This window comes from Tauraco erythrolophus, chromosome 5, assembly GCF_009769465.1.
Source record: "Tauraco erythrolophus isolate bTauEry1 chromosome 5, bTauEry1.pri, whole genome shotgun sequence".
In the NCBI taxonomy this organism is placed as follows: Eukaryota; Metazoa; Chordata; class Aves; order Musophagiformes; family Musophagidae; genus Tauraco; species Tauraco erythrolophus.
In genome coordinates this window covers 26,799,358-26,814,385 of record NC_141469.1, presented here as the reverse complement: position 1 = coordinate 26,814,385, position 15,028 = coordinate 26,799,358, and the positions used below count along the sequence as shown (strand labels likewise).

The 15,028-nt window shown below is 49.1% G+C and overlaps 1 protein-coding gene across 1 annotated transcript; it reads left to right on the top strand.

Annotated features, from left to right (window-relative positions):
- The first annotated feature begins 248 nt into the window (after nt 1-248).
- Nucleotides 249-8,467, top strand: LOC147528699 (uncharacterized). Its single transcript, XM_086612026.1, has 6 exons — nt 249-284; nt 2,088-2,180; nt 4,035-4,422; nt 5,841-5,978; nt 7,379-7,508; nt 8,329-8,467. Exons 1-6 carry the CDS (start codon nt 249-251, stop codon nt 8,465-8,467), a joined length of 924 nt encoding a protein of 307 aa, XP_086468152.1.
- The last annotated feature ends 6,561 nt before the right edge of the window (nt 8,468-15,028 follow it).

The window sequence follows — 15,028 nt, the reverse complement described above, 5'->3', positions numbered from 1 at the left end:
TCCGGCTCCGTACGCCCTGGTTGCTGGGCAGGACGGATACATTTGCATTGCTGAAGCTGGATGAAGTCAGTCATACTCCAACTGCAAATTTTGGGTGCACAGGGGTCCTACAGCTGAATCCCCTTCCTCCTGCAGTACCCAACTACAGGTCTCTAGATCCTTTATTCCTCGGGGCGGTTTGGAGGAGAAGATGTGGTTTGCTGGTTGTTAACTGAGTGACTTCTTCTGGCCCAGATTCCTGGCTCGCCATGGTGGACACAATGAGGAGAACAGCGTGCTTGAAGGTGAAGTACACACGGGGCTCTCGTCCTCACCGGTGTTAGAGTAATGCGTTTGCAGGGTCTGCCGGGCTGGGAAGATAGTAGGAGCTGGTGGCAATGAGCTTCTGGACCCTGGCCAAAGGCAGCCGCTGGTCTGGGAAGCCCAGGGAGGGAAAAGAGTGAAATGTTAGAAAAAAGGAATGACACGATAAAATGTATTCTTGCCCGTAGTGAATGACATTGTTGGCAAGGCACGAGGAGCCCTCCCTAAGGTGCTGTGGGCTGGTGCAGTTATGGGTTCCTTTCTGTCACACGAGTGACAGACCTGTGTCTTGGCCAGCCACGTTGTGCGGTGGACGTGTTCGTGTGGCCGTGGAGATCACAGTAACACCTTCAGTTACTGCATAAGAGCTCATCAGGCCCAGTCTTCTACAAGTTACCACTTTTAATGCTTTACCATAAAAACAGCTGTCTTGGGGCAGCCTGAGGGCTCATCTTGCCTGATTTCCTGGCTCCAGCATTGCCCATGGTGGACACCAAGGGAGAAGACACACATGTAGTGTTTTTTCCTTATTTCCAGAAGTTTGCACTGCGGTGATTTTTGGTGTTAGGGCAGATGTCACTGGCTTAATATCCCTTGGCAGAGTTTTCCTCCATAATTTCTCCAGTCGCTTTGCAGAATGAGTATTGACATTAGCCAGCACTTAACTTCAAATATGTGATAAGCACGTGGGAAATATTAGTGAAATAGGAGACCGAAGCACATGCTCATTTAACCTGACTGACACTGGACCTCAATAGCTGATCAAAGTATTTCAGCAGCTTTATATTAGTGCTCAGCCCGGGGGCGTCTGAGCAGTCAGAGGAGGCTTGAGAAAGGCAGGGAAAAGGTGTTTGTTGCAAGAGATGGCCTGGGGCAAGAAGAGACCCAGAAACCATTGCCAGAAGAGCACAGGACCTTCCTGACCACCCTGCTCAGGGTTCGACTGAGCACAGGGTTGTCTCTGTTGGAGTGGCCCTGGGTGGCTCAAGGGACAGAGGCTGCACCCAGAAGAGCAGGTTGTCCTCTCCTGAGCTATGAGGGAACATTCTGGATTTGTGTCACTGCTTTCGAAGGCTTCCCCCAAGTCCCAGCAGCCAGATGAGAAGCTCAACATGAGCCGGCAGTGTGCACTTGCAGCCCAGAAAGCCAACCGTATCCTGGGCTGCATCAAAAGAAGCATGGCCAGCAGGTCGAGGGAGGTGATTCTGCCCCTCTGCTCTGCTCTTGTGAGACCCCACCTGCAGTACTGCCTTCAGCTCTGGGGCCCCCAACACAAGAAAGACATGGAGCTGTTGGAGCGGGTCCAGAGGAGGGCCACGAAGATGATCCGAGGGCTGGAGCACCTCTGCTATGAAGACAGGCTGAGAGAGTTGGGGCTGTTCAACCTGGAGAAGAGAAGGCTCCAGGGTGATCTTCTAGCAGCCTTCCAGTACCTAAAGGGGCCTACAAGAAAGCTGGAGAGGGGGTTTTTACAAGGGCGTGTAGTGACAGGACAAGGGACAATGGCTTTAAACTGAACGAGGGGAGATTTAAAGTAGAACTAAGGAAGACATTTTTTACAGTGAGAGTGGTGAGCCACTGGAACAGGTTGCCCAGAGAAGCTGTGGATACCCCATCCCTGGAAGTGTTCAAGGCCAGGTTGGATGAGGCTTTGAGCAACCTGATCTAGTGGAAGGTGTCCCTGCCCACGGCAGAGGGGTTGGAACTAGATGATTTTTGAGGTCCCTTCCAACCCAAACCATTCTATGATTCTGTGATTCTTTGTTTGCCTCCTCTCATTTCAGCCGCCTGTGTTACCCGGCATGTACAGGAGTTTGTACAAGAAAGACTACCAGTGGTACGAGGAGCACAAGCCACTCAATGAGGAGGACACGCAGGTAGTGTGGGCTTTTCCTCGCTTGGCTCTTTAGCCTGTGATGACCGTTCCCCTCTCATGGCTGTAGGACAGCCAGGGGCCAGGTTGGTGTCGAAGGGGCAGGAGACATGGGTGCCGTCGGCACCGGCAAGGTCTGCTCCGATCCCCACCGCTGTGACCCACCAGCAGGTCACATCACGCCCAAATGCCCTTGGCTTGTGTCCCCATCCTTTCTGTGGGAAATCCCCCTCATGCCCTCCAGTAAAGCTGTTTGGGGCGGGTGATGCTAATTACACTCATTAAGTCAGGGCACTGCTTGCTGAACCGGCAGGGAGCCTTGGACTCCTACTGCTCCCCGTGGGGCTGATGGAGTGCATCAGGATGAGACCCATCCCAGTGCCGCCTTGAGGAGGGGGATTGCATTTGAGATGGAGATGTCTCGTTGCCTTGACACGGGCCTGAGAAGACTTCTGCTGGGAAGCTGGGGTTGTTTTTTCCCTAATCTCCTTGCAGTGCGGGCGACTCCCTAAGGTATTTAATCTGATTTCCCTCGCTCCGCCTGCCAGGGCTTAATTGCTTGTGGCAGCACGGTGGGGACAGCTGCGGTCTGCACTGGGCCACTGCAGAGAAGTGGTGGGGGGCATGTTCGGTTGCTAAAGTGCTTTGGGCTCATATGTTCACAAGAGAGGAAAAATTTAAAAAAAAAAAGTTCCAGCTGGGGAGGAAAAAGGGAGGGACAACAACAGAGAAACCATTGTGTGAAGGTGCCCACTGGGGCAGAGGGGCTGTCTGTGGCCACTGCTGCCATCCTCGCCTGGGCAGCCACCTGGGAAGCCCTCTCCTGTCTTCTCCTCCCCTCTCCCCTCCTGTCCTGGGGGATTGTGCCGGCTGCCAGCAGCCTTCATTAATGGTCCTGCTCCGGGTTCCCACTGTTCTCCAGCAAGCGCTTCTTGGGCAGCCCCAGCCTTAGGTGGCTGCTCTGCTTCCAGGAGCCCACATCCTGGCTAGGAGGGCACGGGTTCCAAGCCATGCATCTCAACTTCTTTTCTGTTTCTTCCTGCTCTTTTTTTTTTTTTTTTTTTTGGAGCTGCACTCTCCCTGTGGAGGTCCTGATGTACTTTGGGAGATAAAAAGGGAGGGAGCACCTGAAATATGTCTGCTTTTCTCAGGTTGCAGCTCCCTTTGACTGTTTATTGTCTATTTATTAGCTCCCAAGGGCTGTGTTGGAAAGCTGTCCCACTGGGTAGTGTGCTGATGAGGTACTCGGGAGGTCCAGGTTTTCTCCTCTTAGCTCTCATAGGGTTTGGGTTTTTTTTTTTAAGAGGATAAAGCCATTGTGGTATTTTTCTGTGTGAAATGTTGGATGGTAGCCTGCTTCCAAGGGGAAGGTGGAGAGCCCTTTGGGTCAAGGCAGAAAGCACTGGCTGGGGAGCCATCCTCACCGTGCCTCATGAGGAGCACTGGCCATCCTCGGTGAAAGAAGCCCCCAGATACAGGTAGTTCCTATAGCTTCGCAGCCTCCATCCAGCCCTATTGTCAGCATGGTGAGGGAGACGCCACCTTGGGGAGAGCCCTGGGGACCTTGGAGGTTGAGGGACAAAGGGAAACCCATCTTGATCCAAAACAACAATGGGCAAACCCCATGAGGACGGTCCTTGCTGGCCTCAGCAGCCTGGCAGAGGTCACAGCAGAAGAGTATCTTACTGAGCCCCTAGAGAGGAGAAACTGGCTCATGGTGGAGCTGCAGTGTACAGCTGAAGAGGCTGGAACCAGAAGACTGTAAGATCATCAAGACCAGCCAAGCTTCTTGATGCTTTAACAGCTTTCTTTCCCCCTCTTGCTGCGTCTCCATTCACATGGGACTTCTCTTCTGCAGAAGCTGCAGATTGCAGACTCCCAGCTAAAAGCCAAGGAGTTTGCCATACCCCAGGAGGAGCAGGCGATGACCTGCAGTGACAGCATTGCCTGGCGGGGCAGAGGAGTCATCCCAGCACCAAGCATCAAAGCCAGCAGGCATGCTGATGACACAGGAGGGAGAAAGCCAGAAGGTAATGCCTCCAGCCCCAAAGCCTTGCAGCAGAGGAAGCGCTTTACTTCGGTCCTTCCCGTTGCAGAAAGTGACCTGCCAAAGTACTATCCTGCCACCGAACTGGAAGCAACCCAGGCAGAGAAATCAGAGAGGCCATGGGCTCTCCCGGAGCCGGAGAATGAGCTGTCTTATTGCCAGCATCCTCCAGCTGCTGCTCAGACTGCTGGAACAGCAGGTAATTCCCCCACGCCGGCGCCGGCCGCTTGCGAGCAGCTGGCTGGCCGTGCCCAGCTACCCAAGGGGCCGTCTGCCTGGGCCTTTGCCAGCTGAGCCCCCCCGGCCTGTGGTCCATGTTGGCTTCGTATCCCGATGAAGCGTCGGTGCTGGGCTAAGCCCAATGAGGCTCAGCAGCACGGGTGCAGGACCCTGTCACCATGAATGCAGCTCCCAGGCCAGCTCAAAGCACAGACGTAGTGAGCTGGAGTCTTAGAGACCTCTGCAGAGCCAGGCTTGGTGTGTTAAGAATGCCTGCTAGCAAGGCATCGGCACTGCGGAGTCTCTAAGGGTTTTATCTTCACAGCTCCTCTGGGACAGAGGGAGACACAGTTAACTCCATGTTGCAGGTCATCAACAGAAGTGCAGGGAGGCAAAAAGACTCCATGGTTGAGCACAAGGGAGTTGGGTGGTTCCATCCAGGAGCCCTTAGTGCCCTTCTGCTAGGGCTACCGCTCTGCAAATGCAGCAAAGGGCTGGTAGCCAGCCCTCAGCCTTGCTGTTTAACAGCTTGCTTGCATGGAAGTCAGGAAAACAAGATTAATGGTCACCAAACATCACCCAGCCATGCTCAACCTTCCCCAAGCAGTGGAGATCTTCCTCTGAGTTCCTGCATGAGAGGGAGGAGGGCAGCATTGCTCAGCAATGCTCCACGATTAAACAGGAAGACATGAGCAGGGATGTCCTCTCTGTTCCCCGAGCTCACCTCTCCCAGCGTGGGATGTCTGTGTCTGAATCCTTTCATGATCGGTGGGGAGAAAAGACACAGCCATCTCGTGGAGCTTAAATGCCACATTGAGGATGAGGTGAAGTAGGTTTTCTCTCTCTTCACGTATTAGAAGGAGAGTCTGGACAAGCAGCTCAGATGCACACATCTCCATTTGGACACATATCCATTTGGATAGTCCATTTAGACTTCACTGAACATCTGAGGGCTTCAAGCATCTCCTTGCCAAGCCCATCTGAAGCTGTTCTGTGCTAATGGCAAAACTACTGTGGGCTTTTCCCTTCCTGCTCCCGCCTCGTGCAGCCCAGCAGTGCAATATTTCCTCCAAAGTCTTTCCCTTTCATACACAAACCTCCTGCAGCGGGTCTCAGCTCCTTTTAGCACCCCAGGGCAACATGGAGACAGCACGGCTCCTTCCACTTGTTTTGCATCACCATAAATCCTTCCTTTACTGGCTTCACGAACCAAATCGATACAAAATTGATGCAGCTCAGCAAAGCTCTTCTGAAATGAATGGGTCTCCCCTGATTTATGCTGGCCGAGGCTCCAGCTTGCTGTTGTTGTTTGCTTGCTCCCACCCAAGGTGGGATTTGGGTGAGTAACTGATTTGATGTTGCTTCCCGACTAATGCACCCTCTTCTCCCATCTCTCAGGGATGTTGCTGCGCAGGCAGAGGCTGGCCCTGGACAGGGCTGCCTACAAGCAATTCGTCTTGGAGACGTGCCGGGCAACGCAGCGTGATGCTCGGCAAAACAGGAGCATGATCCTTGGCTCGTCTGTTTTGGTGGAAGGTTAGTGGGTGGAGGTTGTGGCAGCTGCCCCGTGCATGTGACTTGTGGCCCTCAGCTTGGCTTTGGGCTTTTTGATTCTTCTCTCAGGAAGAGACTGAGGAAGGTGAAGGGAAGGTGAATGACATGGGAAAGGTCCACAGAGTCCCTGTAACCATCTGCCCATCAGTGAGGAAAAATAATTATCATCCAGAAGAGGTTGAAGCATCATAAATAACGTTTCTTTCATCCCAGTTTCCATATGGGCCATCCCATGTAGCGCAGCCCTGCTCCATGGAAATAACGTTGCAGCACGGGAAGTGCTGCTGCCACCGCTCAGATTGTGTTAACGGCCTGACAGGGTCATGCACGTGTGAAATACCTGTAACCTCAGCCTTAGCGAGAACAACAAAAATACTTTCCTAATGACTCATTACAGGAACGTGTCATTTTTAAAATACACAAAAAATCTGAAGCATCTGCAATCAGCGGCTCTTCTTTGCGTGTCCTCCCTGCTCTGTTGCGAGAGGTGGCAGCATGTTTCTCTGCAGGCAGATCTGCTCAGTCATCAGAAGGACACACACAGACGCTATTGACATACAGATGGGGCATCTCTGGAGAGCAGGATATGAGATGACACCCCTTCAAACCAGTTCCTACAGGGGTTTTAGGGGAAGATAGTGCAACAGATGTGATAGTCCTCACTTGGGGGTTAAGCAGACCCTGGACCTCTTCCCTGTTTTAGTCCCTGATTAAATAATGCATTGCTCTGGCATGATGAAAGAGAAAATCTAGGCAGTAGGAGAAGATACATACCAGCTGACAAGTCAATGTCCAGAAGGAAGGAGCGTAAGATATCATTTCCAGATCTGCCTTGTGTTACTTAGAATCATAGAATAGTTTGGATTGAAAGGGACCTTAATGATCATCTAGTTCCAGCCTCCCTAGATCAGGGAACCTTAGAACCTTCCAACGCCTTCCCCTAGATCAGGTTGCTCAACACCTCTTCCAGCCTGGCCTTGGACACCTCCAGGGATGGGGCATCCACAGTTCCTCTGGGCAACCTGTTCCAGTGTTTCACCATCCTCATTGTAAAAAATTTCTTCCTTAGATCTAATTGAAATCTCCTCTCTTTCAGTTTAAAGCCATTGCCCCTTGTCCTATCACTACATGCCCTTGTCGTCACCTTCCATCATACTTAAAAGGCTCTAGAAAATAAAGGCTGAATAATCTTGTCTAAAAGACCTTGTCTACTCCAGGAAAGCTCTTCTTGCATTTTCCCTTGGCTAACCCTTTGTAGCTCCAAGAGGAGCCCTGAAAGCATGAACAGCTGATGGAGCGCAGGAGAAGGGGGAACAGTCAGACTGTGGGATACAGGAGATAGAGACCAAAAAAAGTCAATTATTTGGACTCTCTTTCACTAGAGTGCTTTGACCGAGACTGGAGAAGTACCTACAACACAGATTTCCAGCACTGGCAAGGAGCCCATGGTGGATACTGTAGAGGAAATAAGAACCTTTCTCACGTTTTCACCAAAGATGAGCACTTAAACCAGTAAGGGAGAGGTGGGCTGGGCGGAGAGGGTGGCTGGGGGGAGTGGAGGCAGGGCAGGGGGGTTTTGGAGGTGGTTGAGATTGGAAGGTGTTTCTCAAGAATATTTCTCCATGTCCGTATTATGCAATGAACTCAAATGAATTCCCTCAGGGCCAGATTCTTTCTCAAGGCCTCCTCAGCCTTTTGTTGAAAAGTTTGGCAGTGGGGTTGATAGGAACTGGGAGCCTTGTCCTGGGACAGCCCCGTCCCTGTGGAAGGAAAATGCTGAGGTCCCGGTGGGGCTGGGGGCGGGAGGCACATCTCAACATTTCCACGCCTGGGCTTCCCCTAGGAAAGGGCTCTCAAATCAGACAGGGCAGGAGCTGTTTGCAACATGACTCATCCACACACTATGAACAAACAGGCATAAACTGCTCCTGAGCTCTCATTTCTCACCAGAAAGGCGATTCCTCCCTGCTGCCTCATACTCCCCCACCTCCCCCTAACACACACATGGATTTCAACTCTGCGTTGAGGTCTCGATTTTGATCTATGATCCCAGAGTTACGCGTGGGCTGGAGACCGAGCCTGTGTAATGGTCAATCTAGGTGGGAGGTTGGTCCCAACGACAGCCATGTGTGTCACAGCATCTGCGCCACTCCTGCTGGAGATGGGCTGTTCCCCCTCTCCCCCGTGCCATCGGCGTGGGCTTTCGTTTGCTCTGTCCAAGATCCCGGCTGGGTGGTCAACGACTGCAGAAGGGGAGACAGGTGCCCTGTCCTGATGCACGAAGCAGAGGATGGAGATCCCCTTCTTAGCCCCTTCTCCATGTCGTCCACAGAAACCGCTGGGTATCCGAGTACAAGGACAACTACAGCATTTTCTTGCAGAGCCTGAACCGATCATCACAAATCCCCGCTGTGGGGCTGTGCCCTGGGCTGTCCTTTGGGAAGGGGGTTGCAATGGACACAGCCTGGTGAGTGGTGCTACAGGTGGCCATGGTAAGTACCAGGATTACCTATTTTTGCACTGAGAGGTGGGAGTAATGGTGGGATTTCAAGGATTGAGGCTGTGGAAAAAAGTATAAACAGTCATGAGACCTGGTACCAATTATCACAAGACCTGAGATAAAATGGTAAGAGCTTTACTGCTAGAATAGTCTTCTGAGCAGCAGCATTTGTCTCTGTTGCAGGAGGGTTGGACTAGATGACCTTCAAATGTCCCTTCCAACCCAAACCATTCTATGGTTCTGTGGTTTTCTGGGCTCCTAGAAAGTGATTTTTCAAACAGATCTTATTAGAATGAGAATATTTTTCACCATGAGGGTGGTCAAACACTGTCTGGTGACCAGAGAGGTGTGCGGGAATCGCAGAGAGATATTCACAAGGTGATGAGACAAGGTCTGAGCAACCTCATCTGAACTAGCCCTGCTGTGCCGGGGCACCTACGTGATTCCGTGATTTTCTGGTTTATTTTAGGATGTGTTACCTGTGCTGTTCTGCAATTACAGCTCCTTGGCCCTCAAAGCTGTGTGATATTGTCCATTAGAGACTCTGAAAGACTGGAAACCTCCTCTCTTCCAAACCCACCACTGTGTCTATCAAATGTGAAATGTTTGTTGGAGACCTTTTAGAACACGTATCATCATTAAAATCTCTCAAGAACCTGAGCTTTTATCGTTGTCAGAAAAAGGTGCTTTTTGGGACAGTGCAGGCTACGGAGTTAAAATCACACAAGCAGTTTCAATTTATGTGCTTTAAAGGAAACTTGCCAATAAACTTTGTCTCGCAGCAAGAAGTAGTATGTGTTAAACAGCATTGCTTGTGTTAATTTACTCTCTAAAGCCTTGTACACTCACCGGGAGGGAAATCCCTGTGTTATCCAGGGCAGCTGAGTACCAGCCTTGCAGAGCTCCTTCTCCTCCTTTGTATTTAACATCTTTTTCCAGGGTTTGGCCACCAATTTCAGCTATTGCTAGGTGAGCCGGAATTGAGTTTGCTCTGTCTGGGAGATTTCTAGGATTTCTGGAAGGAGCAAGGCTGTTTCCAGCCTGAAGATGGCAATGCAGAGCCACTGATCCCGAGATCTGGGAAGGGCTCATGTCGCTGGGCAGGATCGTACCCATCACAGCCTTTCTACTCAGCCCTGTGGCTTTAGTGATCTGACTCTGGGTCTTCTGAATTGATGCCAAAATTTGCCTGAAGTAGGTGGTGTAGAGGATTCTATCCCTAGCTCCTAAAGGTATTGCTTTTATTGAGACATTCTTGCAATAAGAGATTCATAACAGATAGAGCCAAAATATCAAAATACTATAATAATGACAACAAATAACTTGTTTTATGGTAATATCAAGCATACCTAGGCTTGATGGTGACAAGGACTATATAGGGACTATATATACACAGCAGCACACTTGTCCCTGCCCCAAGGAGTTTATTGTCAAACAGAATCACCGCTCCTGGTTCCTTCAACTCCGCAGGTGTTTTAACCCATCACCACTTCCCATGGCAGATTTTACCAGTAACTTGCTGCAGGACCTTAGGAAAGCCATGTGCACAGCTCTCTTCAGGAGGAGAAGCTTTGGGGGATTTAGCAAAATGATGTCTGGCAAGGCCAAGCTCCAAGCAGATGATACAGGGAGGTACAAGGGTCCGGCATTTCTGCAAAGCTGCCTCCTCTCCCCGCTTTGGCGTAGGGTATCTCCACCATAGCTAAGTACGGTGAACTAGTGACTGCAGAATTTGGAGCGCAGAAACAATGAAACTGCCTTTAACTTAAAAATAAGGAAAAATTATACTTGCTTGCATCAGAGGCTCCTGAGGAGACAGAGAGTTTGGTTTCTTTGGGGAATGAGACCATGAGAATAGAGATGTTCCTAATGAGACATGCACTTTTGCACTACTTAAAATGAATCCCATGGCCTCACTCATTGTTTTCTCTTATGAAAAAAGGTCATCATCCTGCCTCCCCGTGCTGGAGACAGGCTCCTCAAGCTGATTTCGACATTGCTCCACTGCAACGGCTTGTTTCACTGACAGGGGCTGTGTCTAGATGAACGCTTAGGGCACATATACAAGGTAATATCAAGTCATCTTCACTAGGAAAAAGTATGTTGCTAAATGCTAATCGAAACGGGCAACAACAATGGAAACAAATGGCTGAATCAGAATCTATGGTTGTGACACACTCTGCCAGGCCCACTAATGGAGATACTCAATCAGGCAGACAGATGCTGGATTTGCTAACGTAGTCCTTAACTGTGTGCCAGGGAGAAGGAAGGAAGCTGCTGATACTGAAGACAAATGTCCTCCCTGGATATTCTGGCAGTAGGCTTATTTAGGCGCTTTCCAGTTTTGAAGACCAGACTTAGAGACGAGGCTTTCAAAACCTGCGCTCGCACGTTTCAACCCCACACCAGCATCCAGCCTGTTGCACCTCCATCTCCTGCCATTTCTCTTCCCAGAATGACATTTATTTTCTTTCATGCCTTCATTTTCCCAGCCCTCATTGCCCCTTCCCAGTATTGGTCCATCTGATATTAGCAGTGATTTCTGTTTATGCTTTCCCCCCTCCCCCCTCAACTCCCCACTATGGAAACAGAGATGGTCCCAAGCCAGTTCAAACCCACAAAAGGGTGGGCAGTGGTTAGCACAGTGTGGCTGCAGCAAGCTCTCATGCTGCCCCAGGGATTCACAGCTCTGTTGTAGTGGGGGACATTCGGGTCGCATGGAAATACATCCAGATGACAGAAGGCAGCAGTCAGAGACAGCTTCCCTGTCTCCCCAGTGATGCTCTCATTACCTGGCGGATGGAGCCTCTTCATGTGAGTGACACAGGCTTAGAATTGAAAAGCCCTGGGGTCAAAAAGAGGTGAGAAGCTCTAGCTAATACTGGCATTACCTCAAAACCATCCATTTTCAGTCCTTTTTCTGCACAGCCTGGACGCACGGCACCAGATAATACCAGCCGTGAGCTCAACAGGATTCAAAAAAGGGATGCAACGTTTGTATGGAGAACATCAGGTTTTACACTAGCCACAAAGCCCAGGGAGGGGGAAAAAAAAAAGCAGCACAGAGAAACAAGGTGGACATGAGTCAGACTCTGGCTGGTGGAGATTCGGAGGTGTTTTCCAGGACCATGTTGCCTCGTTATTGCTGTGGTTGACCCTGGGCATATTTCTCCAAAACATTTGGTGCTGCCCTGTGTTCGAAACAGAGGAAAGTCCCTGGATGCCTGGATGGAGGCTGGTCTGATCCACCAGCTCTCTGGTGGGAAATGCAATGGAGCCATGAGGACAATCCATTTTGAATCCAAGTGATTGCCTCCACAGAGCAGTCAGGAATGTGTTCTTTCTTAGGACACTCAGTTGGTCCCATCACAAGATGCTCAAACCAGTGAATGCAAATTTTGCAGGTTTTCTTCCCAGCACACAACTTCAGGGAAAATAGTTTTTTGGGAAGGCAGAAGTGGTGGGTTTTGTGCAAGTGCCTTAGTGCCGTCTCCTGGGTGGAAAGGGCAATTCTCGTTTTGGAGGTGCAATGTGTGATCCCAACACCCTTGGCTGTGCAGGTTCAGTCATTTAGCAACTGGTTGTGGCAGTGTGGCATGGGGATACAACACTCTGCCTCCTCCTGCTAAATTGCTAAATGAATGTCTTAGGATACGTAATGGAGATGTCTGTTCAGGGAAAACGATGCTCTGGATTTGTCCCTCATCATCACTATGAATTTTCAGGTAGCATTTTCCATCTTTAGTCTTGTCTTTTCTGTTTCCCAGCATGGAAAAATAGACTGAACGCTGAACTTACTTTGTGCATCCTTTATGGGAGAATTCATTCAAAATGATCAGAGGTTAATCCAATAACGACTATTTCTCTACTTTGAGGCTTTCTAGATCTCACCTCAAAGTATTTCACTGGATGTTAGAGGTGTAAAATCTTCTTGTTAAACAGTTTAATGAATTATGCAGTGCTGAAAGACAGGCTAAAACATGTCTGCACCTGTGCTGGCCCCCAACTACAGAACATCTGCTTCACCGAGGAGTGACCGAGACCTCAAATGTGTTCGTTGCTGTCTGCAGCTTGCATGGGAACAGGCAGAAACCTGGCTGCAACAGCTTCCTTGGAAGAGCATGGTTAGGAAGAACTAGCAGTTTGTGACAGAACAGGCATGAATTTTCAGAGTCGTTTGTACAAACGCAATTAGAAGCTGAATTTAGTCCAGCAGAGTTAAAACATTGGTGTTTGGGTTCTCATCGGTATAACTTGAAGTTAATGAAAGAAAAGCGCCTGCAGTAACGCTGCTCTGACACCTACACTGCTCTGCAAACAGCATTGCTCACTGAAAGTTTCCTGGAAGGCTAAAAGGACATTCAAAGGCTGATCCTCAGCCCCATCACTGAGCAATCAACTTTTCCTGCTGTTTCGAAGAAAATTCTTCCCGTGGCCACCACCCAACCCAGCAATTATGCAATAAATCATTCAGCATGTTCTTAACGTTAAGCCTTGTAAATAGTCCAACGACTCTGGCAGTTAACAGTCAGAGCAAAACACCTCTGAGCGCATCAGTAGTCACATGGCTTCAGTGGGCTGAAAAGCAGAGCTCCCACAGGTCACCATGGAGAAACGCTCCCCTGAAGAGGTCTCCACCAGTGCAGCATTTCTAATCTCTTAATTCCAAGACAACTAATTGTGTGCTTAAGGCTAGTGTGTGTTTAAGAGTTTTGTTGGAACAGGTTCTCCATGTAATGTTTTATAACGTAGCCGTTGTGGAGAGGGTGGGAAATGCCCTTCTTCAGAGAAGGCTGAAGTAGCAAGAGCTAATGATGGAACAATGCCTTCTGCTGCAGTCGAGTCTCCTCCAGTAAGTCCTGCCCTAAGCCACTGACCTGAGCAGAAATGGTGAGCAAAGGGAAATAACTTGTTAATGAATGTGTTTCACCAAACTATAATTTTTGTCAAGGGATGATGGTTAGAAAAAGGTTTTGGAGTAGCAGAGTTCTTGGGCCAATCGTGGGGTTTGCAAGAGATGGAAAGAAAGAGAGAGCGGAAGCGAGAAAGGCTTATTGCGAAGCAACCGATGGTTTGGCAATCGAGAGCAAAAGCAACTATCAGCTACTCCTCCCAATTTTCCTAAAATCAAGTCCTCTGCTTTCCACCAGTCTCCACTGGTCTCATGCCTGTTTCCACATCGTTTCTCTGTGTGGCAGCTCAGGTTCTGTTAGCGTCCAGGACCACGTCTGCTGGGCTTGAATATGGGACGCTACCTCCATAGAAATTCATAGGCCCTTGAGTGGTCTTCACTGCCTTTATTTGAACCTGCTTAAATAAAGAGAGGTTCTTTGGTTTGGTTAAAAACTAAATGAATCATCCAGTAGAAAATGAAAGAGAATGTATTACTGAGACATAATGACTCCATTTATGGTGTGCATATCTCCCTGACAACAACACAAGATAAAAATGAGTTTGCAATTATAAATGGCTACATGATGATGGCAGGTCCTCTATGTGCAACTGCTTGGCCTGTGCTCAGCTTAGAGGCAGTTACCAAATGCTTTGCCTCAATTCTCTCTCTTTTGGCAGCAAATCTGTATGTCTGCCATTGGGCTTGGCACTGGCACCTCTGCGCGCTTCGTGGTCAGTCTGAACGTTGCTTGCTGGGTTTGCCTCCATCAGATATAAGCCATGCTAGTAAAGCTGTTAGAATTTTTGACTGATTTTTTTTTTTTTTTAATCAGAAAGGACATTTTCTGTAATAGTAACATTTTGATTTTGCTTGTATTTTTCAGTTCTCCTTTGGTGCGATCAAAACAAAATGTTTCACCCGAGGGCTGCGCTGACACCAATGTTTCACTTTCTTCTTTAGTTGCTCAATTCACCACTGAACCTTGAGAAAATTGGTTTTTGAGCAGCCTGAGCCTTCTCTTTACCTTGCATGTCATGCCTGACGTAGGGGACACATCTCAAGTATTCTGCGATCAACTGGCCTTCATAAGCCCTAAGCATTGCTGCACTCCCAGCAAACAGTGGTGCCATTCAGCCAGGCCTGTCCTCCTAAGGAGGAGCCAATCTTACATTGAGCTGAGCCTATAGGAAACATTTCCTTCTTTTTTTTTCTTTCTTTTTTTTTTTTTTTTAATATTATCAAATTGAAACATGCCATAATATTTGCAAATTCAGTTCTTGTCCTCCCCTGGCCAGCTGGAGACATACAGCTGTATATGTTACTCAACAGTAAAATAAGATGCCAAACCAACAGGAAAAAGAAATGCATTTTATTTCTCTATAGGCTTCATATCTGGGGAAAATGTTCCCACAGACGAGACATGGCTCCTGGCTGGGTTGCTCGTAATGAGCCAGTTAATTGAATAGGTCAGCAAGGTAACTGGTCACATCAGAAAGCTCCTGCTCTAATCAGCACGTGAGAGTCTTCCAGCCTGGCTATGCCAACTGCTTGTGCTTTCAATCTCAGCTCACAGTATGAGATCTCACTCTATTTACCCAAGGAAGGTGCATTTAAAAGACATAAATAAATATGAAAAGT